Source organism: Clupea harengus, chromosome 7 (genome assembly GCF_900700415.2).
Source record: "Clupea harengus chromosome 7, Ch_v2.0.2, whole genome shotgun sequence".
In the NCBI taxonomy this organism is placed as follows: domain Eukaryota; kingdom Metazoa; phylum Chordata; class Actinopteri; order Clupeiformes; family Clupeidae; genus Clupea; species Clupea harengus.
Genome location: NC_045158.1, coordinates 880,036 through 905,220, shown reverse-complemented (window position 1 = coordinate 905,220; position 25,185 = coordinate 880,036). Strand labels below are relative to the sequence as shown.

Below are 25,185 nucleotides of genomic sequence, written 5' to 3'. Positions count from 1 at the left end.
AGAAGGTATACCTTAGCTAAGGACTCGCTGGGAAACACCACGAAAAATTAAGGCACATCATATCTTACGAATGATGTAGTGTCAAGAAGGCTCTGGGAAACATGCCCCTAGAGCCCACACTTTTTTGGCTTGTGATCTACTTTTAAAATCACAAACTAAAAATGATCTACCACAAAACATGTTCATAAATAGAGACTATGCATGGCTAAAAAGGGGGGGGGGGGGGCACCGACACAGACACTTAAAGGAATCATGGTGATATTTGTTGATTCTTGATTTCGAGGGAGCTTTTCCAAAAAGTTCAGATGAAAGTTGCTGTGTTTTTAGGTGTTTGTTGCGAATTTTCCTCTTTGTAATCATAATTGAGTTATTTGTTGAAAAATAACTGATTAATAAACAAACATTCATTCATCAAGAACAAAAATAAATAACCTTGCCAATATGCTAAACAAAAGATTACCAGGACTACAAAACTTATCCACAACACAGTGCACCTGTTGGCATTACAGAAGGACAATCAGTAAGACTAAATAAAATGTTATGAATGTCTCAGCCTTCACATATGAGGGAAAAAAACAGCCTGTGTCACTGTGATCTGTCTCGTCATCTGACGTCCTGCCTGCGTTTCTGCCGTTCTCATTCTATGCGTATCAATCTGTATTGCTATCCTTGTTTATTTATTTTATCCGTAAAGTTGTTGATGTTCAATTTCATATATTAATTTAAAGTCATCCAATTTCAAGTCATCCATTCTTCAACACTCGCTGCTACCTTATCTTCAAACAGAAAGTAACGTTAAATCTCCATGGCAACAGCTCTCAAGGGTTTGGATAATAATCGGATATATTGCTTCCTTCATTATTCACAGCTAAATAACATAAGGCTTTTTATTTTGTTTAATACACGAAAAAGCTATATCTGTTCTATAAGTAAGGTAACCTTAAATGACTTCCGTTGTGATCTGGCGATTTATATTAAAAAAAAATAAAAAAACTTTATTAATATTTTATTATTATTATTTTTTTTTAAATGACACGATCTACCACCATAAGCTTTGCGATCGACTGGTCGATCGCGATCGACGCATTGGGCACCCCTGCCCTAGAGTCTTGAGTTTTTGCACCACACCACTATTCATCATTTTTACACTGTTTTACACTCCTTATGTAGCCTACCTATTTGATTTAAATGAACCTCTGGTGTTTCATAGCCTTTTGAGACAGGCAGTATCTCCTTTTTTAGCCTACCTATTTGATTTTATTTGCTGCTGTTTTCCAGTGGGCTAATTATTATAAAAGATTATGGTTAAAGTTGAAAGTGATAGCTAATGTGTAGGGGTCACTAATATATTATCAGCAAACCTTATATTTTAATCTCAAGTAATGCCCTTTTTCTAATACCATTACTTAAGACAATAAATAATAATAAAAAATGTTTTCTTCGCATGAATGACACAGTGGTAGGTCTAGCTCTGCATCATTTGGCATCCGCATTAATACCTCCACTAGGGCACTCACAATGTCTCACCATGCCGCCATTTAATGTTCACTATAATAGTGGTGGAATTAAGACCTGTGTTTTCCATCGCACCATTTCAGCACAGAGTAGCCTACAAGAAAGGGGGAAAAAAATCTGATCTCATACATTTGCTTCTTCCCGATTATTGTATTTGCAAGGACATTTTGTTTTGTTTGTTTTGAAACCATGACAACCACTCAAGAAGCCATGTAGTTACCAATGTCACATTAGCCAGGAAAAAAAAGAATGGCCGACGATTGTAACGCTATTTTCTCGAGGGGACATACAGGAAACACTCCAGTCTATCCTTGGTAAGACAACACCTTTACTACAATACTTTTTAACCTGTATTGTCTGTATCGCTGCATTGTTTATACAAATGACATGTAATATTTCAGAAGAGCATGCAACAGTAGCTTAGAGAGCTAGCCAGCTCTTGGGTAACGTAAGTTACAGTATCACTGTGTAACTTATCATAGTTTGGTCATATGGGTCGCAAATGCCGCGAAAATGTAGCGCCAGCGACGTTTGAGGATCATGGCACGCATTTTAATTGATATTTGGTGCACCCACTTCAAGCATCTGTCAGTTGAGTGAGCTCTCGTTACTGTTCAGCCATACATTTGTCTTTCTTATTCATCATAACTTTGTCCCATTATAAATAAGCCGGTGCGTTTTCACATTTGTGCCGTTTGGCTGATCCGAACCAGTGTGCGATTATAGAATAGAGAGAAGGGGTCGGGGGTGTACACAGGATGGAAGGGAGGAGGAGCAGCAAGTAGCAGATAAACTCGTATAAATCAGTCAGGGGATAAGTATACAGTGGTGCTATAAAGTTTGTCAACCCCTTAGAAATTTCTGGAAATCTGCATAAACATGACCTAAAATGTGAAAACTGATAAAGAGAAGTCCATGGAATATTTATTCACTAAAGTGTGTAAATAATTTTTATATTAAGGATCCAATATTAGATGATTGTAGTGTGAAAACGTATGCAAACCCCTTCCTCCAAAAACTGGTGGGAACCCCCTTAACCACAGTGACTAAAATCAAACACTTCCATGAGCTGTTGATCTGTACTGCACAACAGTTGGGAGGAATTATTGACCATTCAACTTCAACTCTGTGATTTTAATAGGCTTTCTTGCATCACACACGCCCGTCATGTTCTGCTATTACATTTCTGATTCATTTAAGTCCCGACATGAACTTGGCCATTTCAAAATGCTAAATGTCCTTAACTACTCGTAGGTAAACTTAATTTGATTAGAGTTGTCCTTTTAAAACATCTAACCTCTGTTGAGCTTTACTTTGTGGATGGATTCTTGACATTCTGAATTTCCAGGCACAATACATAATTCATAGATATGTCAATTGTGACTACCGGTATGTCAATATTAATTCAAAGGAATTGCAGAAGCAAAACATGAAGGAGAGGGTCAAGAAAGCCGACTAACATTAGCGAGTTGAAGTTTTTTTAGGCCATTGTTGTGAAAGGGGTTCACAATAGTTATTTGAAGGAGGGGTTAACATACTTTTTGACATTGGATCATTTGGTACAACAGCAACAAGTACACCCATTTTTTTTATTACATCTGCCTCTCTCTATAATGTTTTCTGATTTAAAGGAAGATCTGATAACATTTATCATATTTATCTAGATTTTCTGAAATATCTAAGGGGTTCGCAAACTGTGCAGGACCACTGTAAATTGGCTGGCTCTCAAAATAAACATATGTATCATTAGCAGAGTAGAAAATGATGCATAATAGTTTGGTAGGAGCGGGCAGATGTAAGCAGAGGACTTCACCAAGCAGATATGGTTGAAAAACTGTAGTCTGCAACCCACATTAGAGATACACTACAGTTTTAGGGGAAGAAAAGAGGAAAAAATGAGTGGATAGAGCTAGGTAGGTAGGTTGCCTGGCTAATATGCATATAGCCTAGACCCATATCAATTATGATGGTGAGAACCAGTGTTATCACAGCCATCATCACTTGCAGGCAATGCTCTTGTATGGGAGAGAACAGAGTAATTTCAGTCGTACACAAGACAATATTTTACATACATACAGTACCAGTCAAAAGTTTGGAAACACTCTAATTTTTTTAGAAGATTTTTCTTTGATTTTATTATTTTCTACATGGTAGATACAACTTTTTTTGTTTAGTACATCATTCCATATGTTTTCTTTCGTCGTTTAAATGTCTTCAGTATAAATCTACAATGTAGAAAATAATAAAAGTAAAGAAAACACTTGTAAAAAAAAATGAAAAAAAAATGTAAGGTGTGTCCAAACTTTTGACTGGTACTGTATCTGTATCTAAGCAATTCACTGCCTTCTTGACTAAGCATAGATCTATGGTATTCACAAGCTATCTAGGCTAAGGATTTGAGACTGGATATGAACCCAGATAAGGGTAAGGGTTGAGATTGGATATGAACCCAGATAAGGTTAAGGATTTGAGACTGGATATGAACCCAGATAAGGGTAAGGGTTGAGATTGGATATGAACCCAGGTTATGGTAAGGGTTGAGACTGGATATGAACCCAGATAAGGTTAAGGGTTGAGACTGGATATGAACCCAGATAAGGGTAAGGGAACACTGGATATGAACCCAGATAAGGGTAAGGGTTGAGATTGGATATGAACCCAGGTTATGTTAAGGGAAGTGGTTGGGAGTAGGATTTTCTCCCGGGGATACAAACTCAGACTTGGGTTAAGGAAAGAAACAGCGATATGAACCCTGGTCACCTTGTAGGCACCCAAAAAGAATAACAATGTGCTGACACCCATTGGCAGTGTCTGGTATGTTTGAAATGGTCAGACAGACTTCTGAGATGCTTGAGTGTCAGGCCCATAGAGATATCTTAGTTTTCTATGAAATCCATGTATTTGTACCGTCTTCAACAAAATGAAATGCAGAATAGTTAAGATTAAAGTCCCGTCCACACAGGGAGCAATTAGCAGCAATGTAGCTTCCAGAAACCATCGAATGTCAATGAAATTTGCTTACTTGCTGCATTGGAAAACAAACTGACCATTGGCAACAAGAAGTGGGAGGGTGCCAATATAAAATAATCTTTGCTCTGACTGATTGACCAGTGGGAGTAAAGGATAATGTTGACTATCAGATGATGCAAGGATTGAGTTCCCCAGAAATGTCATCATCCACAGCAATGGTGTACACTATGCTATTTGTTATAGAACATGGGTGAAATGTTTCCAGTTCATAGTTTAAGCTGTGCAGACTAGAGATATGTTGTCTTGTGTGCAAATACGGAGCTGGCTAGCCACTATTTGTTTCACTCAGAAAGTTTAATGACCACAGGCATACAGGGAGGATAAAAAGGCAACCAGAGTTTTGAATGCCCACTTGCAACCAGGGTGTGAGGCTGGAGTCAGGGATTGAACCCAGGCCGCTGGAGTGCTAAACCAGCGTGCATCACACTGAGAAAGGTAGAACCCAAGTGCAGGTATTAGTGTGAACCAAGTGGCAGCCAAAAGCTCCACGACGAAGCGTTGTCCAAAGCCAATCCTCTCAGGGTGTAACGTTCTCAGGTACAGACACAACCGGAACCCAAAAGCACGACAGACACAGAAAATAGTTTTGCGTTTGTTTACTTGGTTACAATACAACAGAGTCAAATCCTGGTCATCAGCCCAGTGTCTCAGTAATACTACATGGAAGCGGGCAGAGTAATCCGGGGAACAGGCAGGCAGAGTCAAAACCGGGAGATCCGTCCGTACAGCAAACCATCCGACAAGGAGCAGGCAGGGTAATCCGTAGTCAGTGTGCGGGCAGGCGGGGTCAAAACCGGGAGATCCGTCCGTACAGCAAACCATCCGACAAGGAGCAGGCAGGGTAATCCGTAGTCGGTGTGCAGGCAGGCGGGGTCAAAACCGGGAGATCCGTCCGTACAGCAAACCATCCGACAAGGAGCAGGCAGGGTAATCCGTAGTCGGTGTGCAGGCAGGCGGGGTCAAAACCGGGAGATCAGATAATACAGCAGACAAGTCAGACGAGGGGCAGGCAGAGAAAACGGAATCCGAGGTACAGTCCAGGGTCTAAGTACAGGGTAATCAGGTTTATGGTTAACAGACAAATCGCGGGAAAGCTTGGCAAAACACACAAGACAATCTGGCAAAGAACAGACGATAGCGGGCAGGTATAAATACACAGCCCCTAATGCGGAGATGAGCTGCAGGTGCAGAGATGGGCGGAGATTAATAGGTGAGAGAGATGAGGAGATTGCTGAGCATGTGGGCGTAGCCGGATCTGTAATGACAGGAGACGATAACACATGCACACAACCCAGATGAAAACAAACTAGAATTCAGGGGAATTCGTGACAGAACCCCCCCCCTCTAGGGACGGCTCCTGAAGTACCACCCGGTTGTTCCGGATGAGACCGATGGAATTCCCCTATGAGGGGTGGATCCAGAATCCAGCGACTGGGAACCCATGCGCGTTCCTCAGGTCCATAACCCTCCCAGTCCACCAGATATTGTATTCCCCTACCCCGTCGCCGGGACTTGAGGAGGCGATGAACCGTGTAGGCGGGTGCTCCGTCTATGAGTCGGGGGGGTGGTGGGGCTCTGGAGGGGGGTTGAAGCAGACTTTCATTAACAGGTTTAACCTTGGAGACATGAAAAGTGGGGTGAACTCTCATAGATCTTGGCAGACGGAGGCAAACTGCTGCAGGGTTGATGACTCTCGAGATGGGGAAAGGACCCACGTAACGGGGAGCCAACTTCTTGGACTCCACCCTGAGAGGAAGATCCCGTGTGGATAACCATACCCGCTGCCCCGGGGTGTAACGGGGTGCCGGGATACGACGACGATTGGCGGACCGTTGGTAGCGGTCGGAAGAGCGCAGAAGAGTAGAGCGGGCCTGCTTCCAAGTGCGTCGACACCGCTGGACAAACGCCTGGACCGAGGGGACGCTGGCCTCACGCTCCTGCTCAGGGAAGAGCGGTGGTTGGTAACCCCGTGAGCATTGGAAGGGAGAGAGACCAGTAGCCGAACTGGGAAGAGTGTTATGGGCGTACTCGATCCACAGGAGTTGCTTCGACCAAGAAGACGGATTGCGGGAGGCGAGACATCGTAGAGCTGTCTCCATCTCCTGGTTCATACGCTCCGCCTGACCATTGGATTGAGGATGAAACCCAGATGACAGGCTGACCGTGGCCCCCAACAAACTGCAAAACTCAGACCAGAAATGAGAGGTGAATTGTGGCCCCCGGTCGGAGACCACATCACTGGGAAGGCCGTGCAACCGGAAAACATGGTGCAACATAACCTCAGCAGTTTCTTTGGCAGTGGGTAATGTGGGTAATGCGATAAGTTGTGCCGTCTTAGAAAAGCGATCAATGACTGTGAGTATGACTGTCTTACCGTCAGAGGGTGGTAGACCGGTGACGAAATCCAGAGAGATGTGAGACCAGGGACGACGAGGAACTGGCAGAGGATGAAGTAGGCCTGAGGGCGCTTGGTGAGTGCTCTTATGTTGAGAGCAAATCTGGCAGGCAGCGACGAATTCCTTGGTGTCCCTCTCCATAGTAGCCCACCAGAAGCGTTGCCGCAGTAGTGCTAGGGTGCGTCTCACCCCAGGATGACAAGCCAGGCGGGAAGAGTGACCCCACTGGAGAACCTGAGAGCGAAGATTATCAGAGACAAACAGGCGGTTATTCGGACAAGCACTGGGAGCAGGGTGTTCGGCATTGGAGCGTTTTACCCTGTCCTCCACTTCCCAGGTAACCGCACCAATCACACATGCCGCAGGAAGGATACCTTCGGGGTGGGAGGGAGAGGCTTCTGACTGGAACTGCCGCGAAAGAGCATCAGGCTTGCCGTTCTTAGATCCTGGTCTGTAGGAAAGAGAAAACGCAAACCGGTTAAAGAAAAGAGCCCATCTAGCTTGACGAGCGTTGAGCCGCTTGGCCGACCTGATGTATTCTAAGTTCTTGTGATCAGTCCAGACCACAAATGGCTCCTCCGCCCCTTCCAACCAGTGTCTCCACTCCTCCAAAGCCAGCTTCACAGCCAACAGCTCCCGGTTTCCAACGTCATAATTCTTCTCTGCTGGAGACAGTTTCCGAGAAAAAAAAGCACACGGGTGAACCTTCTGGTCCTCAGCCGACCGCTGAGAAAGAATTCCCCCTACACCGGTGTCTGAAGCATCCACCTCCACAATGAACTGGCGAGAGGGATCTGGAAAGATCAGAATAGGAGCAGAGGTGAAGCGTGATTTTAACTCACAAAAAGCCTTCTCAGCCGTGGAGGACCACCGGTAGGGCACACTCTGGGAGGTGAGCGCAGTGAGGGGAGCTGCCCCTGAACTATAGTTCCGGATGAACCTCCTATAGAAGTTAGAAAACCCCAGAAAGCGCTGCAGCTCCTTCCGTGTGGAAGGGGTAGGCCAGTCAGTAACTGCCTTGGTCTTCGCCGGATCCATCCGGATATTACCGGCATTGACAATAAAGCCCAGGAAGGCTATTTCCGTGGTGTGGAAGTCACATTTCTCTGCTTTGACAAAAAGCTGATTCTCCAAGAGCCTCTGGAGAACCTGACGTACGTGCACCACATGCTCCTGTTCAGATCGGGAAAAAATCAGAATATCATCAAGATACATATATTCAGCAGGTCCCGGAGAACATCATTTACCAACCCCTGGAAAACTGCAGGTGCATTGGTAAGACCAAAAGGCATGACTAAATACTCATAGTGGCCGCTAGGAGTAATAAACGCTGTCTTCCATTCATCCCCCTTCCTGATTCTTACCAGATGGTAAGCGTTGCGAAGATCAAGTTTAGAAAAAATGGTTGCCCCTTTGTTACGACCCTGTGGGTCTGTCTATGTATTTTTGCCTGTGCTTCTGTTTTGTCTTGTGTGTCCTGCAGGTGGGTTAGTGCGCAGTTGATTGGGGCTCTAATCCCATTGGGCCTATAGAAGTCCCGGCTTTGGAGATCGCGCATTTCTGTTGTCTGCCACCACTCGTTGCCGCTAGGCCCAGCCTCGGGCCTTGCCCACGCCACTACTTATGTGCGCTACTCACCGGAGTGAGAGACCGGGAGAGAGTGCCAGGCTGTTGAGGCCTGTTCACGAAACCTTGTGTTTTTTTGCTTGTTACGTTATTTTTGAGCCTTAGTTTAATTATTTTATTCTTTGTCCAATAAATTCACGGTTATTTGTATTCCGTTGTCTGCCCGTGTTTTAAAATCTTTGTCATGTCCTAAAGCCCTAGACAGGGACGTGACACCCTTGTAACAGCTCAAAAGCAGAGGCGATCAGTGGGAGAGGATACCTGTTCTTTACCCTAATGTCATTGAGTCCTCTGTAGTCAATACAAGGTCGTAAACTCTTATCTTTCTTCTCCACGAAGAAAAATCCTGCCCCCGCAGGTGATGATGATGGCCGAATAAGTCCTGCCGCCAAGGAGTCGTTAATATACTTCTCCATGGTCTTGGTCTCTGGAGCAGAAAGGGAGAAGAGTCTGCCTCTAGGTGGAGACGAACCCGGAAGAAGGTCAATGGCACAGTCATATGGGCGGTGCGGCGGTAAAGAGGTGGCACGAGCCTTGTTAAAAACCTCCTTAATGTCCATATATTCCTTAGGCACCCCGGAAAGATCTGGAAACTCAGAAACCATTGGTGAAAAGGCAGGTGATAGAGCCGATCTTAGACAGACAGCATGACAATGGGTACTCCACTGCATGATGGTCCCTGATGCCCAATCAATGTGAGGATTGTGCCTCCTAAGCCAAGGATATCCCAAAATAACGGGTTGATGAGGTGCATGAATTAAATGAAAAGAGAGGGTTTCCTGGTGATTACCTGACATGTTCATCTGCAGAGGGTTAGTTTGATGTGTAACCCTGCAGAGGAGACGACCATCCAGGGCAGTGGCGTGTATGGGTGTTCCCAACAGCTCCCGACCGAAACCCAGCTGGGATGCAAAAGTCATGTCCAACAGATTGGCATCAGCACCAGAGTCAATAAGAACAGCAACAGTGTTCTTCTTCCCCGCACAGCATAACTGTGCCTGAATCAGAGGTCGAGAGGGCATTTCAAAAGTCATGGTTCGACTCACCAGCGCCCTCTGGATGACTGGTGAGCCCCGTCTCTTTAACGGACACGATGAAACATAATGGCCGCTCTGGCCGCAGTACATACAGCTATCTTCCCTTAGACGACGCTGTCGTTCAGTCCCTGACAGCCGGGCACGTCCGAGCTGCATAGGCTCCGAACTGTCGGAAGGAACGCCAGTGTCGGTTTCAGCATTACGCAACAGAGGATGAGGTGACTGGCTGTGTGGCCGTTGTGAAAGTGCGAACGTTGTTCTGTCCTTCCTCCGTTCTCGTAGACGATCGTCAACCCGAATGGAGAGAGCGACAAGTTCATTCAGATCCACAGGAAGATCCTTGGCTGCCAATCCATCCTTGATGCGGTCTGCTAAACCGTTGTAGAATGCATCCAAAAGTGAACTATTGTTCCAATCACTCTCTGCTGCCATGGTGCGAAATTTAATAGAATATTCCGAAACCGATCCTCCGTCCTGTGTCAGCTTGAACAAGCCCCTTGCCTGTTCCCTTCCTGGCGTCACATGATCAAAAACTTTTTTGAGTTCAGCGGAAAACAACACAACTGAGGTGCAGGAGAAAGCTCTCTTCTCCCACTCAGCAGTTCCCCAATCTCTTGCCTTACCCGTGAGCAGCGAGATGATGTACGCAACCCGGGACTTCTCTGTGGGAAAGGCGGAAGGCTGGAGGTCGAAGGCGAGTTCACACTGGACGAGGAATGCCCGACATGAGTGAGGAGCACCGGAGTAACGCTCTGGAGGAGGCAGGCTTGCATCAGAAGGATTCCGAGGCGCGGAGCTGGCGTGTGATGCATGACCCACTCCTGGATCTGACAGTCTCTGAAGCTGCCCCTGAACGGCAGTCATGCCCCTAGTGTGGCGATCCGACATTTCCTGCAAGGCCCCACTTATGGAGGTAAGTTGTTCGCCATGTTGTTGTACAGCACTAGCCTGGGCTCTCAGCTCCTCTCTAAGCGCTTCTTTGTTGGCTGGGTTAATTTTGGCCAGATTGTACTGTAACGTTCTCAGGTACAGACACAACCGGAACCCAAAAGCACGACAGACACAGAAAATAGTTTTGCGTTTGTTTACTTGGTTACAATACAACAGAGTCAAATCCTGGTCATCAGCCCAGTGTCTCAGTAATACTACATGGAAGCGGGCAGAGAAATCCGGGGAACAGGCAGGCAGAGTCAAAACCGGGAGATCCGTCCGTACAGCAAACCATCCGACAAGGAGCAGGCAGGGTAATCCGTAGTCGGTGTGCAGGCAGGCGGGGTCAAAACCGGGAGATCCGTCCGTACAGCAAACCATCCGACAAGGAGCAGGCAGGGTAATCCGTAGTCGGTGTGCAGGCAGGCGGGGTCAAAACCGGGAGATCCGTCCGTACAGCAAACCATCCGACAAGGAGCAGGCAGGGTAATCCGTAGTCGGTGTGCAGGCAGGCGGGGTCAAAACCGGGAGATCCGTCCGTACAGCAAACCATCCGACAAGGAGCAGGCAGGGTAATCCGTAGTCGGTGTGCAGGCAGGCGGGGTCAAAACCGGGAGATCAGATAATACAGCAGACAAGTCAGACGAGGGGCAGGCAGAGAAAACGGAATCCGAGGTACAGTCCAGGGTCTAAGTACAGGGTAATCAGGTTTATGGTTAATAGACAAATCGCGGGAAAGCTTGGCAAAACACACAAGACAATCTGGCAAAGAACAGACGATAGCGGGCAGGTATAAATACACAGCCCCTAATGCGGAGATGAGCTGCAGGTGCAGAGATGGGCGGAGATTAACAGGTGAGAGAGATGAGGAGATTGCTGAGCATGTGGGCGTAGCCGGATCTGTAATGACAGGAGACGATAACACATGCACACAACCCAGATGAAAACAAACTAGAATTCAGGGGAATTCGTGACACAGGGTGGCCTCGAGCTCCTGGTTGACCCTCTCCGTCTGCCCATTCGATTGGGGGTGTAAACCAGAGGAGAGACTGGCAGTGGTCCCAATGAGCCTGCAGAAAGCCCGCCAAACCCTGGAGGAGGACCACGGCCTCACTCAATGTCCGGGGGAAGACCAAACACAAATCCTATGTGGGCCCACGTTGCCATAGCCTCCATTGGGCCCACAGCACCTCCTCCATGTGTGGGCTACTGTGGACAGAATGATTTGGGCATATCCTTGAAGATCTGACACAGGCCCATTTGGGTTTAGCCCACAATGGGTCCACAGCACATTTAGGTGACTCTGTTTACCGTGGCCATCACAAATCCTACACAGGCCCACAGTGCGTTAGCCTTAGCCTTCAGCACCGTTTCCCAATTTGGGCAGTGGTGGGCTTGCTGTGTACTGTCCCGTGAGTGACCGGCCTTTTACTTTGACTGTTTTCTAAAATGTAGCTAGGTCTGTAATAGCTACATTCCTTGTTAACAAAAAAAATCTAATAAAACGTAGAGCAAAGCACCATGACAGACCAATGCAACATGGTCAGAGAAGGTTAACTGGTCATCAATCATAACACCTAGGTTTGTCGCTTCGAGTTTCAGGTCTTTGGTTGGGGTGAGAGATGAAGAGGCGATTTTTATGTGTATATTGTGTTGGATGGATGGATTTTCCAGGATGACCATGAGTTCAGGCATTCCTTCATCTATGTGGAAACATCTGAGAGACTAAATACATGAAAATACATTGCCCACTGAATGAGTTTATGGCACTTTTCCACTATGGGGTAAAAAAAAAAAAACAGTGTTTAGGGAACAGCTTCAGACTTTGTGTGTTTCCATCTCTGAGGCTGGACCAGAGTCCTAAATGGAAAATAGTCCATAAAAACATTGAGCAGTCTTTTAGCGATTTAGTCTGAAATATCACTTGTTCCTCAGATTTCACAAACAACCAACAACCAACTGATTTATCTTCACACAGGTATAAACAAAGGCTGTTCAGTCTCAGGGATCCCCAAAGAAAGCAGAAATTATCTGGGGCTCTACATGGTCATCGGTGGCGTTTTTTAAACTCTGAGCTTGATGATTTCAGAGATGGATATCCTTTAGATGCTGGCCAAGAGATTTTTGTTTCAAGCCAATGTAATACATCCCCTGTAGTTTTTGGAAAGAGTGGAGGACCATGTTCTCCAGCAAAGGTGAAGAGGAATCCTTTCACAAAAGAGCAGGTTTGTTTCTCCAAGGAGAACCCACTGAAGCAGATGCGCCATGAGCACGTGGAAGCTGTAGAGGACCAGCTGACCCAGCACCCCCTTGCTCTCTATCCCCACCTGGAGAGTGGTATGGCCCCTGAGGTGAGCAGGTATGAATGGGAGATTTCTTACAGGATGTCTTTTGCTGCCATTACTAAATTGCCTTTTTTGCACTACCATAACCTCACTTTAAAGAAAAACGTATGCTGCTGCTGCTGTACGTGTATCTGTATGTTTTTTTTTTTATATCTATATGTATATCTATATGTATCTAAATGTCTTGTCTTATCTGTTGTTGTGCCTGTGCACTTTATATGTTTCACCGTGGGAGAGTGGGAAACGTTTTTATCGATTCCTTGTATGTCTGACATGCAGGAAATTGACAATAAAGCTACTTTGACTTTTGAAAAAAAAAAATTCACTTTACGGTCCTCTACAAATTACTTGTTCCTAAGAATGTTATCCTAAGAATGGTTAGCATAGGCTAAAGGCAATGTATGTTTTCGTTTAAAGCAAAACAATGCCTGTTAACTGCCTGTTAATAGAGTAAATTCAGTTCAATTACAGGTAAATCAACTTCATCTTTCTTTCTAGTTATTTGATGAAGTGCTTTCCGTACTGGACCCTGACATGTACACAAAGAAGAGGTCAGCAATGAGATGGGAGGCACAGGAGCACACAGACATCTGTGACTCAGAGAGGACTCAAGTTGAAGAGGAGGAGGGATTGAAATTACCTGGGAATGAAATGCAAGTATTCCTTTTTTACGACACAGTTACTAGTATTTTTTATTTAATTGAGTAGAACGTCTGGCTCAGTAGAGTTCTCACAGAAACAATAGCTTAGACTGAGGCAGAGCACACAGAGACTTTAAAAAGCCTACGGCTGATTACCTAACAGTCTGTAGGTGTTAGTATCCAGGTGATGCAGTACAAGATGGAGGTGGGCGTGGCTGACGGGGCTGCCACTGGTCTGGTATTACAGAATGATCCAATTCATTTAATGAGTTTATGAATCCGTCTATGTATAAATGTGCAACAAATCGTACTAAACAAAAATGAATAAACAAAAATATTATGAATCAATATATTAATATAATAATAACAAAATACTAATTAACACAACATCCGTATGTTTAACTTCTGAAGATTGAACCCTGTTCATGAATCATGGGTTGACAATATACTGATTTTATCCATGCTTTTATTATGAAAAAACAAATGTGTGGGTTCCAGTGCTTTTGTGGACACCACTGGTAAGCACTGGATCAAGTCTGGAAATAATCTTTAGTGCCTTTCTGTGTATCTCACCATGCATTGTCTACTGTCACATGCAGGCCACAGGAACCCAATCAATGGAACCCTTATGAATTAAAAGACACAAAGACGTCTGGGGAGATAGAGGACCAAGTAGTCAGTGTTAAAGGTCTACGTTCACCATCTGAAGATGAGGACATCAAAAAAGTGACCAAGCTCTTCTGTGACTGGGTTGTGTCCCTTGTAAGTGTCCAGTCTAATAGTGGATATTTTTTGTGTCCTCTGTAGAGTGGGATTGACACATTTACATGTTTGTCAAATGGGCTTTTTCTACTACATACCAGGCCCAAGGGGTCGTGAAGGCAGAAATATACTTCTGTGACTCCGTTACTCCGTGGTCATGCAGTTGCCTCGACAGACTAATTTTCATTTATGGTTCTCCAACGGTTGTGGGTGTTGTAAAGCATTGATACTGATGTATTGACGGATTGACGGAGTCGGATAGTTACAAAATTTGGGAAGTGCACGTCAGGCCACGGAGAGGGTTTGCAACGTCGGAGAGGGCTCTCTGTGTCTCCGTGTGTCCGTAAACGGACGGCCATAAATTGCGCTTAAGCACCGGTGAATAGCTTTGGTCTTCCGTTTCCATCAGGAGGTGTAATATTGGGGACATTGGAAAAAAACAGAACATGAACGCTAGAAAAGTCTTAATAGTGCTTAGTCGCACAAGTACTCATAAAATAAATAAAAATTATATTATATATGTCATAATAATAATAATAATAATAATAAACTTTATTTGTATAGCACCTTTCATACAAAGCAATGCAGCTCAAAGTGCTTAACAGCAAAGAAATGAAGTGCACAAAGAAATTACATGCATAAAATAAACATAAAACATGGAATAGAGTGCATAAAATAAAATAAAATTAACATAAAAACAGTAAAACAGTGGGACTCGTAGCGAAGAGATACGTTTTTAGCTGTCTTTTAAAAATGTTTAGCGAGCTGGTTTCCCTGATATCTATAGGCAGAGCTTTGGGACGTAATTGACAAAGGCTGCGTCCCTAATTTTCTTACGGCTGTTACTGGGAACCACCAATAAACTAGCATTAGATGATCGCAATGTTCTTGAGGACAAGTATTTCACAAGGGTGTTTGCAATGTAACTTGGTCCTAGATGTAGTCAAACTGTAATACAACTTATTTCAGATTTCAGAATGGTGTTCCTCTATAATTCAGTGGGTCTAAAAATATTCAACTTAAAAAAATGAGTTTATCAATTCAATTCAATTTATATAGCGCCATAACAATACAGTTAGAGCCTGGACCCCCTTAGTGCAAGCACAATGGCAGCAGGGGCAAGGAAAAACTCCCTGTTAGTCAGGAAGGAACCTTAAGCAGAACCACGGCACATAAATCTGCTTGAGGTCGGCCGGGTGGAGATAGGAAGGGGGGGATGGGGGAGGGTTGTGTGGCAGAAGGGGAAGGGAAACAACAAGTACACAGCATGCATTTGGTAGATGTACATAATATATATACAGACATCAGGTGGTATATACATGATACATACAAAACCAGCTTAGTGGGTATACACTGTGCTCATAGGGTTACTGTTACAGGGGTAAGGAGAGTAGGAACAACAAGGTTTAGCAGAGCAAATGTGGCAGGTGTAACCGGGTCAAAATCCTGGACCTGCATTATGGTGTGCAAATATCAGAGATGAATTTACATTGTAAAGAATGCATCACAACTGGGGATACAACAATATATAATATAATATTTAATTTTTTACTTAAGTTTGATTTTACAAAAATGTACTGGTATCATATTGGTACTCAGAATAGGCTGAGACCCTAGATACCTACTCTAGTGTAGTGAGTAGTGGAGTATCTGGAGTTAGATCGATGTATTTAGTTACTTGGCCAAACCATCTATCAGCTACTAGGCTCTGTGAGAAGTGGGTACTTGCATTGTCTACACTGCTGAGCAAACCACCTGGGGGCGATAGTGGTTCAGTCGTTCAGTAATCGGAAAGTGTCGAAGTGTCCTTGAGCAAGACACTGAGCTCTCAAGCGCTCCCGATGTGCAGGTTGTGACCTTAGATAGTAGCCTCTGCCATTGGTGTGTGAATGCGTAGAAGTGTCTGAGTGTCTGAGGCATTCATCTGTAAAGTGCTTTGAGTTCTCTCTATATATATCAGTATATATATATATCAGTATGAGTATGTCAATGCAATCCCTTTTCTCTTTTTACAGGGTGGCGACACAAACAACCTGACAGAATCTACTGTGTTAGGACTATTTGTCAGTGGCTATGAGAAAAAACCTTCTCTAATCTTCCCTATTGAAGTGGTTAAATCCAGCAACATACCAGAGGAGTTACGGAGTTCAGCAGTGGAACAGGGCAGAGACCTTTCAAGTGACACCCTCTTAAAAGACTCTGACCTACATGAGGTAAAGTGACAACCTCTTAAAAGACTCTGACCTACGTGATGTAAAGTGACACCCTCTTAAAAGACTCTGACCTACGTGATGTAAAGTGACACCCTCTTAAAAGACTCTGACCTACATGAGGTAAAGTGACACCCTCTTAAAAGACTCTGACCTACATGAGGTAAAGTGACACCCTCTTAAAAGACTCTGACCTACATGAGGTAAAGTGACACCCTCTTAAAAGACTCTGACCTACATGAGGTAAAGTTAGTATTCACATTATTGTCTCTGTGGTTTTGGTTGAATATTGACACTTTAAAGAAAGAAAGAAAAATACACCAGGTCCCATTTCTATCTCAACGTCATAGAATGATCCACTCTGTGATGATCAAGTCTTAGTCAATGATCCGTGATCAAGACTTTTAAAATGTTCTCTCACGTTAAAATGATACACAATACAGTAGATATTCATTACCCACCTGGTAAATGGTATTTTATTTAGAAACATGAAGAATGATCTACCATCAATCTATCATTTTAAGGCAGGCTAGGCGATTTATTTTAGAAGCATCTTTTGCACGGTGGCTCAGGTGCTTGCACTGCCGCCTCACAGCAAGAAGGTCATGGGTTCGATTCCCGCATGGGGCGCTGTTGGCTCTGGGGGGCAGGTCCTCCCCAGACCTTCAGTGCTCAGGTGGGCTATCTCCCGGGCCTTTCTGTGTGGAGTTTGCATGTTCTCCCCGTGTTCACAAGGGGTTTCCTCCAATAAGAACCCCAACAAAAAAAACATGCAAAAACAGAACATTCTCCTGTCCGTCCGTGACCGAGACGGACAGTTCACTTGGTCCCCGGGCGCTGAGATGCTGCCCACTGCTCCTGGGGGGTCCTGGAGGAAGGACGGTCCGGGATGGGTGAAATGCAGAGTGTACATTTCACAGCAACCTCAGGCCTGCGTGTGTTTGTGTGTGTGTGTCCTGTGTCGCCTCCATAAAATACACGTGTGTGTTCAGTGGCGTAACGTAGTAACAACGGGCCCAGGTGCAAGATATTATGACGGGCCCCCCTAGTAAACGCTAAAAAAAAAAAAAAATCGTAGCGTTCCCTACTTCCACAACCACGTCTAAAAAAAACGCTAATCAAAGGTGTTTGTTATCGATATAAATAGTGTTTAATTAATCAACCTTACATATTTCAGAAGCGATGGGTGTGTACACAATGAACTAAGTCTTGTTTGACTCTCAGCATGAACATTTCTTACCGTAAATATTGTTAACTGTTGCATGGTTGCTGACACACCACTAAGGGCAGAAGCAGCGATTCTGATCCCAGCTGAACTGCTGCACTGCTGGCGACGTGGGCTGGCGACTAGTTGACGGCTAGTTAAAAAGCTAAAATAATCTAATTTAGGCAGCTTTGCCGCCTTCTCCTCCTGTTCTTTTTTCTCTTGCCCTTTTCTACTTCCACTCTTGTGCTTAAAAGGCATTGTTACGAGTAAAGTTGTGCTGTGCAGTGCTCAATGAACAAGTTTATTAGACCTTCAGACCTAGGTTATCAGAATTGGTTTAACTATAGCATATTGTATTGTCACATGATCAAATAGGGACTTGACATTGGACAACAACATACATATTACCCAGCAATCATCATTGCTAATCACAAAAATACCAAAGAAAATAAGAACGTATTCATTTAATTGAATAGTTTTTTGATAGTTTCTATAGTGTATGTAGGATAAGCATATGATTTTGTTATAAATTGCTACTTTTCCCCCAAAAATAATAACAACCATGACTGAGATAAGTTTGCCCTTTCAAGTGTATATATAGCATTTGACACAGCCTTCAGTTAGTAAATAGCGCGTATTGGAATATAAGCATATCCGAGAAAATCCGAGACTGAGGGTGGGCCCGCTGAGCGATTCTACTTGGAGAGAGGGGGCCCGTTGAGTGACGCGTGTATATCCTTGGGCCCGGCTACGGGCCCCGACACCTCACAGGCCCAGGTGCATCCGCACCTTCTGCACCCCCTATAGTTACGCCCCTGTGTGTGTTGCAGTGTGCCGCTTGTAGACTGACTGAAGTCAGCCTTGTTTGTTTGTTTTGTTATATTTCTTGAAATTCTCTTGACATCCTAACAGAAATGAATAAATCAAATGCTCTGGCAATAAAAAGAAGAAAAAAACGTCATATGTGGCAGTTGCAGGGCTGTAAAAAGCCTGTCCAATCATTTCATTCATGTCGAATGAAACGACTGGATGGCCTACCTACCTGTCTACCTACCTACCTGCGTGCACTCTGCCGTGCACTCATTGCATGTGACCGAAGTCTTCCATAAGGCATAATACTAAAACAAGAAGTGAAACAAGTGAAGCCGAGAAAAATACAGTTCCACTTCTGCCTTCTGTACTGCTAAGCAAAGCAAGAAAAGAAAGACAGAAGTACAAGGGCTGTGTTCTGAGAGTCCTCCATAGTTAACAAACACAAACTTTGTGACACAAGCTTAGAAGCACAGTCCGATACGTGGGTTATGGGAGTTGTGTGGGCAAAGCCTCCTAACATGCCTCCTCTCAGCCTGGCTGACAGTCCACCGACCACTCAGTCTCAGAGGTTCGTGGGCAGCATAGGACATAAGAAAGAAAGGGTTCAGATGCCAACTCTGTTCAGTAAAAGCACCCGCCACAGGGACAGGAATCTAGGCAGCTGTTGGTTTGTAATTAGCATAAAGAGCTATAACCTTATGGTTTGTAGTTAGTGGTGAGGTAGTTAGCATAAAGAGCTATAACCTTATGGTTTGTAGTTAGTGGTGAGGTAGTTAGCATAAAGAGCTATAACCTTATGGTTTGTAGTTAGTGGTGTGGTAGTTAGCATAAAGAGCTATAACCTTATGGTTTGTAGTTAGTGGTGTGGTAGTTAGCATAAAGAGCTATAACCTTATGGTTTGTAGTTAGTGGTGTGGTAGTTAGCATAAAGAGCTATAACCTTATGGTTTGTAGCAGGGGCGTTTCTAGGATTCAAAGAAAGGGGGGGCTTAGCCCCAAGGGGAGTGGCATGTTTGCGCGCGGCAATTTTTTTTTTAAGGCCCATTTGGGGCCGCGGATATCCATTGTTTTAGACAGTTCATAGATTGGTTTAATCAGAAAGAGTGTGATTTTGCTCTGTAGTTTTGCTTGCATTCAGTATATGATAACACAAGAGACAGAATGACAGGGTCATAGTGAAATTTTACAACACAAATATACCAGCTCTGGTGAAATGACCTGTTCTGAGCACCAAAGCTGTCCTGTGGGTAGCTCTTCAGCTTAACCTGTCTGGGCCCTGTGTCTTTTTCACCTAAATCATTAGTTGCTGCAGCTGCTTGGTCTGTCTCTTCCTCTCTCTGACTCTCTGCCTTAGCCTCTCCTTCTGCATGACCCTTTAAGATAAGTTAAAACATTGAAACATTAACTGATCGAAATCCAGAAGCCAATTTTATGACTTGGCATAAAAATATCATGTAATAATCTAGTTTAGGCTAACCCTTGGAGTAGCCTAGGCCTGACAACAAATGCCTATACATTTCTACCACAGTAGAAGAAAATAAAAAAAACTCCACTCATTTCCTTCTAGACCTGTAGACCACTAACCTCCATCACACCGGCTCCTTCAGCCCTGTCAATCTCCTGCTTCTCTCTCTCATCTGACTGGGCGGAGCTGCCACCTCTCCTAAAGAATGTTCTTATATCCATCTGGTCAATGAATTGGATGATATACCGGTACAATAGCGTTTTGAGGGACACTATGACATTTAGTTTTCACTAGCATTAACTGATTATAAATAACAACATTCTATAGGGACTGATAATATTGTTTTGAAATACTAGAGAGATATATCAATGCAAAGAATAGAGAGATGTCGATAGTTATTTCTTGTATTTCGAATTTGCTCGTTCACACTCTTGCTAACTGGTGACAGTTTCTAACAAAGTAGCAAGCTAGCTTAGTTTTAACATAGCCCACTACAATATTCGCTTTCATTTGCCTCATATCAAGTAAACCTAAAGCACGTAACACTCGTTAACAACTACAGATAGCCACATTCTATAACTTCTTGTACTTACAATTTCACTCCGTGCATCATTTACTTTGAACTCCTTGTCTATAATACTGGCTGTCGTTGACGAGAGACGGTACTAGTGCCCGGGGTTTATATCGTAAAGTATGATGAAAGGCTATTGGATTATAATTTGAAGGGGGAGTAAACATACAAACCAGAACGCACGCACATAAGTAGCATGTTAGAGTTATAAATAACTTGTCCGTGTGAGAAACAATAGTTTTTTTTTTTTATTAAATTTTTTTATTACAATAATGCCAAATGATTTGGGGGGGCTGAAGAACATTTTAGGGGGGCTTCAGCCCCCCTAAAATAGGCCTAAAGACGCCCCTGGTTTGTAGTTAGTGGTGAGGTAGTTAGCATGAAGAGCTATAACCTTATGGTTTGTAGTTAGTGGTGTGGTAGTTAGCATAAAGAGCTATAACCTTATGGTTTGTAGTTAGTGGTGAGGTATGGTTTGTAGTTAGTGGTGTGGTAGTTAGCATAAAGAGCTATAACCTTATGTTAGACTATGTTGGCTTTGAATGGGATGTTTTACAAATGTGGTGCTGCAGCTTATTTGTGTGTTTTTGTAGTTGTGTAATATAATATAATATCTATTATCAGGTTAGTGCAAGGGTGCCCAATGCGTCGATCGCGATCGACCAGTCGATCGCAAAGCTTATGGTGGTAGATCGTGTCATTTAAAAAAAAAATTTTTTTATATAAATCACCAGATCACAACGGAAGTCTTTTAAGGTTACCTTTCTTATAGAACAGATATAGCTTTTTCGTGTATTAAACAAAATAAAAAGCCTTATGTTATTTAGCTGTGAATAATGAAGGAAGCAATATATCCGATTATTATCCAAACCCTTGAGAGCTGTTGCCATGGAGATTTAACGTTACTTTCTGTTTGAAGATAAGGTAGCAGCGAGTGTTGAAGAATGGATGACTTTAAATAATATATGAAATTGAACAACATCAACAACTTTACGGATAAAATAAATAAACAAGGATAGCAAAACAGATTGATACGCATAGAATGAGAACGGCAGAAACGCAGACAGGACGTCAGATGACGAGACAGATCACAGTGACACAGGCTGTTTTTTTCCCCTCATATGTGAAGGCTGAGACATTCATAACATTTTAATCAGTCTTACTGATGGTCCTTCTGTAATGCCAACAGGTGCACTGTGTTGTGGATAAGTTTTGTAGTCCTGGTAATCTTTTGTTTAGCATATTGGCAAGGTTATTTATTTTTGTTCTTGATGAATGAATGTTTGTTTATTAATAAGTTATTTTTCAACAAATAACTCAATTATGATTACAAAGAGGAACAAACACCTAAAAACACAGCAACTTTCATCTGAACTTTTTGGAAAAGCTCCCTCGAAATCAAGAATTTTAGGCCGCAACTATCTCAAATAATGTCACCAATATCACCATGATTCCTTTAAGTGTCTGTGTCTGTGTCTGTGTCTGTGTCGGTGTCGGTGTGTCTGTGTCTGTGTCATTTTTAGTTGGTCATTTTAAAAGTAGATCACAAGCCAAAAAAGTGTGGGCACCCCTGGGTTAGTGTGTAAACTAATTTTATTGTTGTTCTATATAGCAATGAGGGTGGTCACCACACTATGAAAAAAATGTTGCTTATATCTTCAGTTTCCAACTGGAAGTAAGAAGACCAAGTATGGTGCCTGGTACCTTGATCCTAAACTATGGAAGAAGAGGCCCTCTGATGAGCCGTTGACAGACCCTTTTGCACTAGAGGAGGACATCTTGTTCACTGAGGAGCCCAGTGCAGTTGTGAGTGTTTCTATTATTAGATCAAGAACAACAATGTTAGAAAATATGTTATAAACCCTCTGGCCAACAGATACATCTATTCTTTCGAGTAGGATGACGAGATCAAAGAGCTTCATGGAACACAGGCACTGGAGCAGTTTATTGCCAGCAGGGGTCTCAGAGTACCAAGGGTAAGAACAGCCACACTCACAACTCAAATGTCTTGATATGAATGGATAGTTAAGTTTTGTTATTTTAATTTGAAATCATTATTCATATTATTCATATTCATCATTCCTTATATTAACTGCTGGCAACTGTGTTAGAGAAGCAATAACACACTTATGCTCGTCGTTTTTCTTCAATATTTGTGGGGTTATGCACAGTCAATTTGTCTGCCATGATCAGACTGTCATCATTGAGTTCTGCTGTAATATTCTGAGGCGTCTGAGGGAGACCCTCAGTAACTTCAGGGTAGGGGCGCTGGCTTTGAGGTTGTAACACGGGACAAGCTCACTTTTTTGTTGATTTTCTAACTGTAAGTTTTAATTAGAGGTACCCTGGTAATTATGCAAATACAAATATCTCTGCTTTTATGCCACTGTATGTTCAACGTCATTAACAATTCATTGATCAAGAGAAATGTTATTACAATTATTCATAACACAGTGATTTGCGTGGGCTAGCATATAATTGTTCCTTGCAATACATTTGTGTCAATGATCATTCAGTCTGAATTTGATGGTAATGAAATATATTGCATATGGTGTTCATTTGAGCCAGCTGTGTTTTGTATTGAAATATATTGACATTTGATTCACCAGTGTGTCATGATGAGCTTTCTTTTTTTTTTTTTTTTTTTACAATAAATCAGTTACACTATTGAAGTCCTACTAATTTGACTAATCTCTTCCCCAAGTTCCTCAAAGCACTAATCTCAGAGGAGGACAGAGAGGGTAAGGGCAGAGGAACAGATGCAACTGGATCCATGTCAATGCATTGAGGAGCAGTCGTCCATCCAGTATGATCTCCAATAAGGTACAGAGGAAGAACTCAAATGTTGGTGGACCATTTTGTAATTGTTGGGCTTCTGACATCGTTTGGTTTCATCCACAGATGGCAAGGACATGGGAACATATGACTGAGTTACTTTCATCCCGAAGAGACTGAAATAAAATATGATCACAGAATGTTGTCATGACACTATTGTCCTTCTTCCGAACATAAAGTGATCACTAAGTACTGCAAAGCATCACTAGCATAGCCACGGGTTTGTCAGGATGGGCCTTACACCTCTAGCATAGCCCCGGGTGTGTCCGGATGGGCCTTACATCTCTAGCATAGCCACGGGTGTGTCCGGATGGGCCTTACATCTTACATAAATTAGATATTTATTCATACATATTCTTACAACATAAGCACAACATACAGACACATACACTCATAGCAGATCAACCAACATTATCACTTTGGGCAGCATAGGTTAGCTTAACTACCCTAGCGACACCCAAGCAACCACCATAGCAACAACCCCAACTACCCTAGCAATACTGTAGGAACCACATTGACTACCATAGTGAAACCCTTGCTACCACTCTATCAACACAGATCAACACTATCTCTCTCTTTCAACTTCTTTTTTCTCCATCTTAATATCAAACTTCACCATCTCTTTAATTTCTTTGTATCTATACTGCATATCCTTTTTCTCTCTCTGCCTGTTTCTCTATCTAACTCTAACTCTATCTTCGTGTCCTCATCACCTTCCTAGTCTCACACTCCATACTCTCTCTCTAGCTTTTAACATATCAGTCATTACACGCCTCTCTTCTCTTCCTTTTAGCCTTCCCCTCCTTTCTGTCTCTCTCTACATGCACTCAATTGTGTTAAAGGGTCTGTGTTACTTTCCAATGTTTAATCAGAGCCAGATAAAGTGTTGAGATAGGTGGAGACTCATCAATAAGGAAGAATGATCAATCAGGAAACAGGCTTTATTCTTGCAATGATGCACATCAAGTGAGAGAGGAAGGTTTCAGTCAGCAGATTCCCCGTGTCTCTGATTAGACATTGAAACAGTCCAAGTTTAAGTACCCTACACAGAATAATGGGCGTCAACCAATACCCCCGACCTGGATGAATGTGTATCAGGAAGCTACTCTGATATGGGAACTGCCACAATGTTGGTTCACAGGGGAAGTTGTTGATTAGAGGCCCCAGCCATGGGGGCGTGCATCATGGGGGTGGGGGTATAAGGGATACAATGACACTTTGATGACCTGAGATGAGAGGTGGTGAAAAGACACCTATGGCCTCACCCCTCTCTAGGACACTTAACCAGAGACATTCTAACCTACGTCTAATTAAGAGGCTAAAATACAAATGAATATGAGATTCATTGGATTATTGATTATTGTCAACCTGATTTGCGACTTTCAGAGGGAATATGGTCAAATTGTGGAACTCATTACCAAACCATATAAAAAATGCCCCCACACTGTCAGCATTTAAAAGGGCCCTCAAAACCCACCTCTTCAGACATGCCTTCCCCAAATGGTTTTGTTGGTTCACTCATCACTATGAACGATGACAAAATACAGGCTGCAGAAAGAGAAATGCTTAAATAAAATGCTTTATATTATATACAAGGGGATGCTAGCAAGTGTATGGCTGCTCCAGTGGGGTTGTGTCTATTTACTATTTTTTAAATGAACAGCAATTACATGAAAACGTTTCCCGATTTCTTAACATTTTGTAGTATAGTTCAGTTCGATCATTCTAAACAGTGTTTTATTTTAGTTGAACTTTTTTGTCACGTTGGCTGTGTTTAGCCTGGTGGACACTGTTCACTGTGG

The 25,185-nt window shown here is 43.3% G+C and overlaps 1 protein-coding gene across 2 annotated transcripts; it reads left to right on the top strand.

Annotated features, from left to right (window-relative positions):
- The first annotated feature begins 1,529 nt into the window (after positions 1-1,529).
- Positions 1,530-23,527, top strand: zgc:158260 (uncharacterized protein LOC571389 homolog). Of its 2 annotated transcripts, XM_031570058.2 has the most exons (9): positions 1,530-1,829; positions 12,513-12,885; positions 13,378-13,532; positions 14,120-14,282; positions 16,298-16,495; positions 22,211-22,354; positions 22,447-22,524; positions 23,253-23,371; positions 23,450-23,527. In XM_031570058.2, exons 1-8 carry the CDS (start codon positions 1,765-1,767, stop codon positions 23,334-23,336), a joined length of 1,260 nt encoding a protein of 419 aa, XP_031425918.2. In that variant the 5' UTR covers positions 1,530-1,764; the 3' UTR covers positions 23,337-23,371; positions 23,450-23,527. The 2 variants fall into 2 exon arrangements, with proteins under 2 accessions (XP_031425918.2, XP_031425919.1); XM_031570059.1 differs by lacking the exon at positions 1,530-1,829 and having other exon boundaries at positions 12,830-12,893.
- The last annotated feature ends 1,658 nt before the right edge of the window (positions 23,528-25,185 follow it).

What these genes read in the sequence shown, in the direction of transcription:
- zgc:158260 (XM_031570058.2), top strand. Translation starts at nt 1,765, where the DNA reads ATGGCCGACGATTGTAACGCTATTTTCTCGAGGGGACATACAGGAAAC. An exon ending in CTGAGGAGCCCAGTGCAGTT is followed by an intron (nt 22,355 to 22,446) that starts GTGAGTGTTTCT and finishes TCTTTCGAGTAG; the next exon opens with GATGACGAGATCAAAGAGCT. An exon ending in GGGGTCTCAGAGTACCAAGG is followed by an intron (nt 22,525 to 23,252) that starts GTAAGAACAGCC and finishes CTCTTCCCCAAG; the next exon opens with TTCCTCAAAGCACTAATCTC.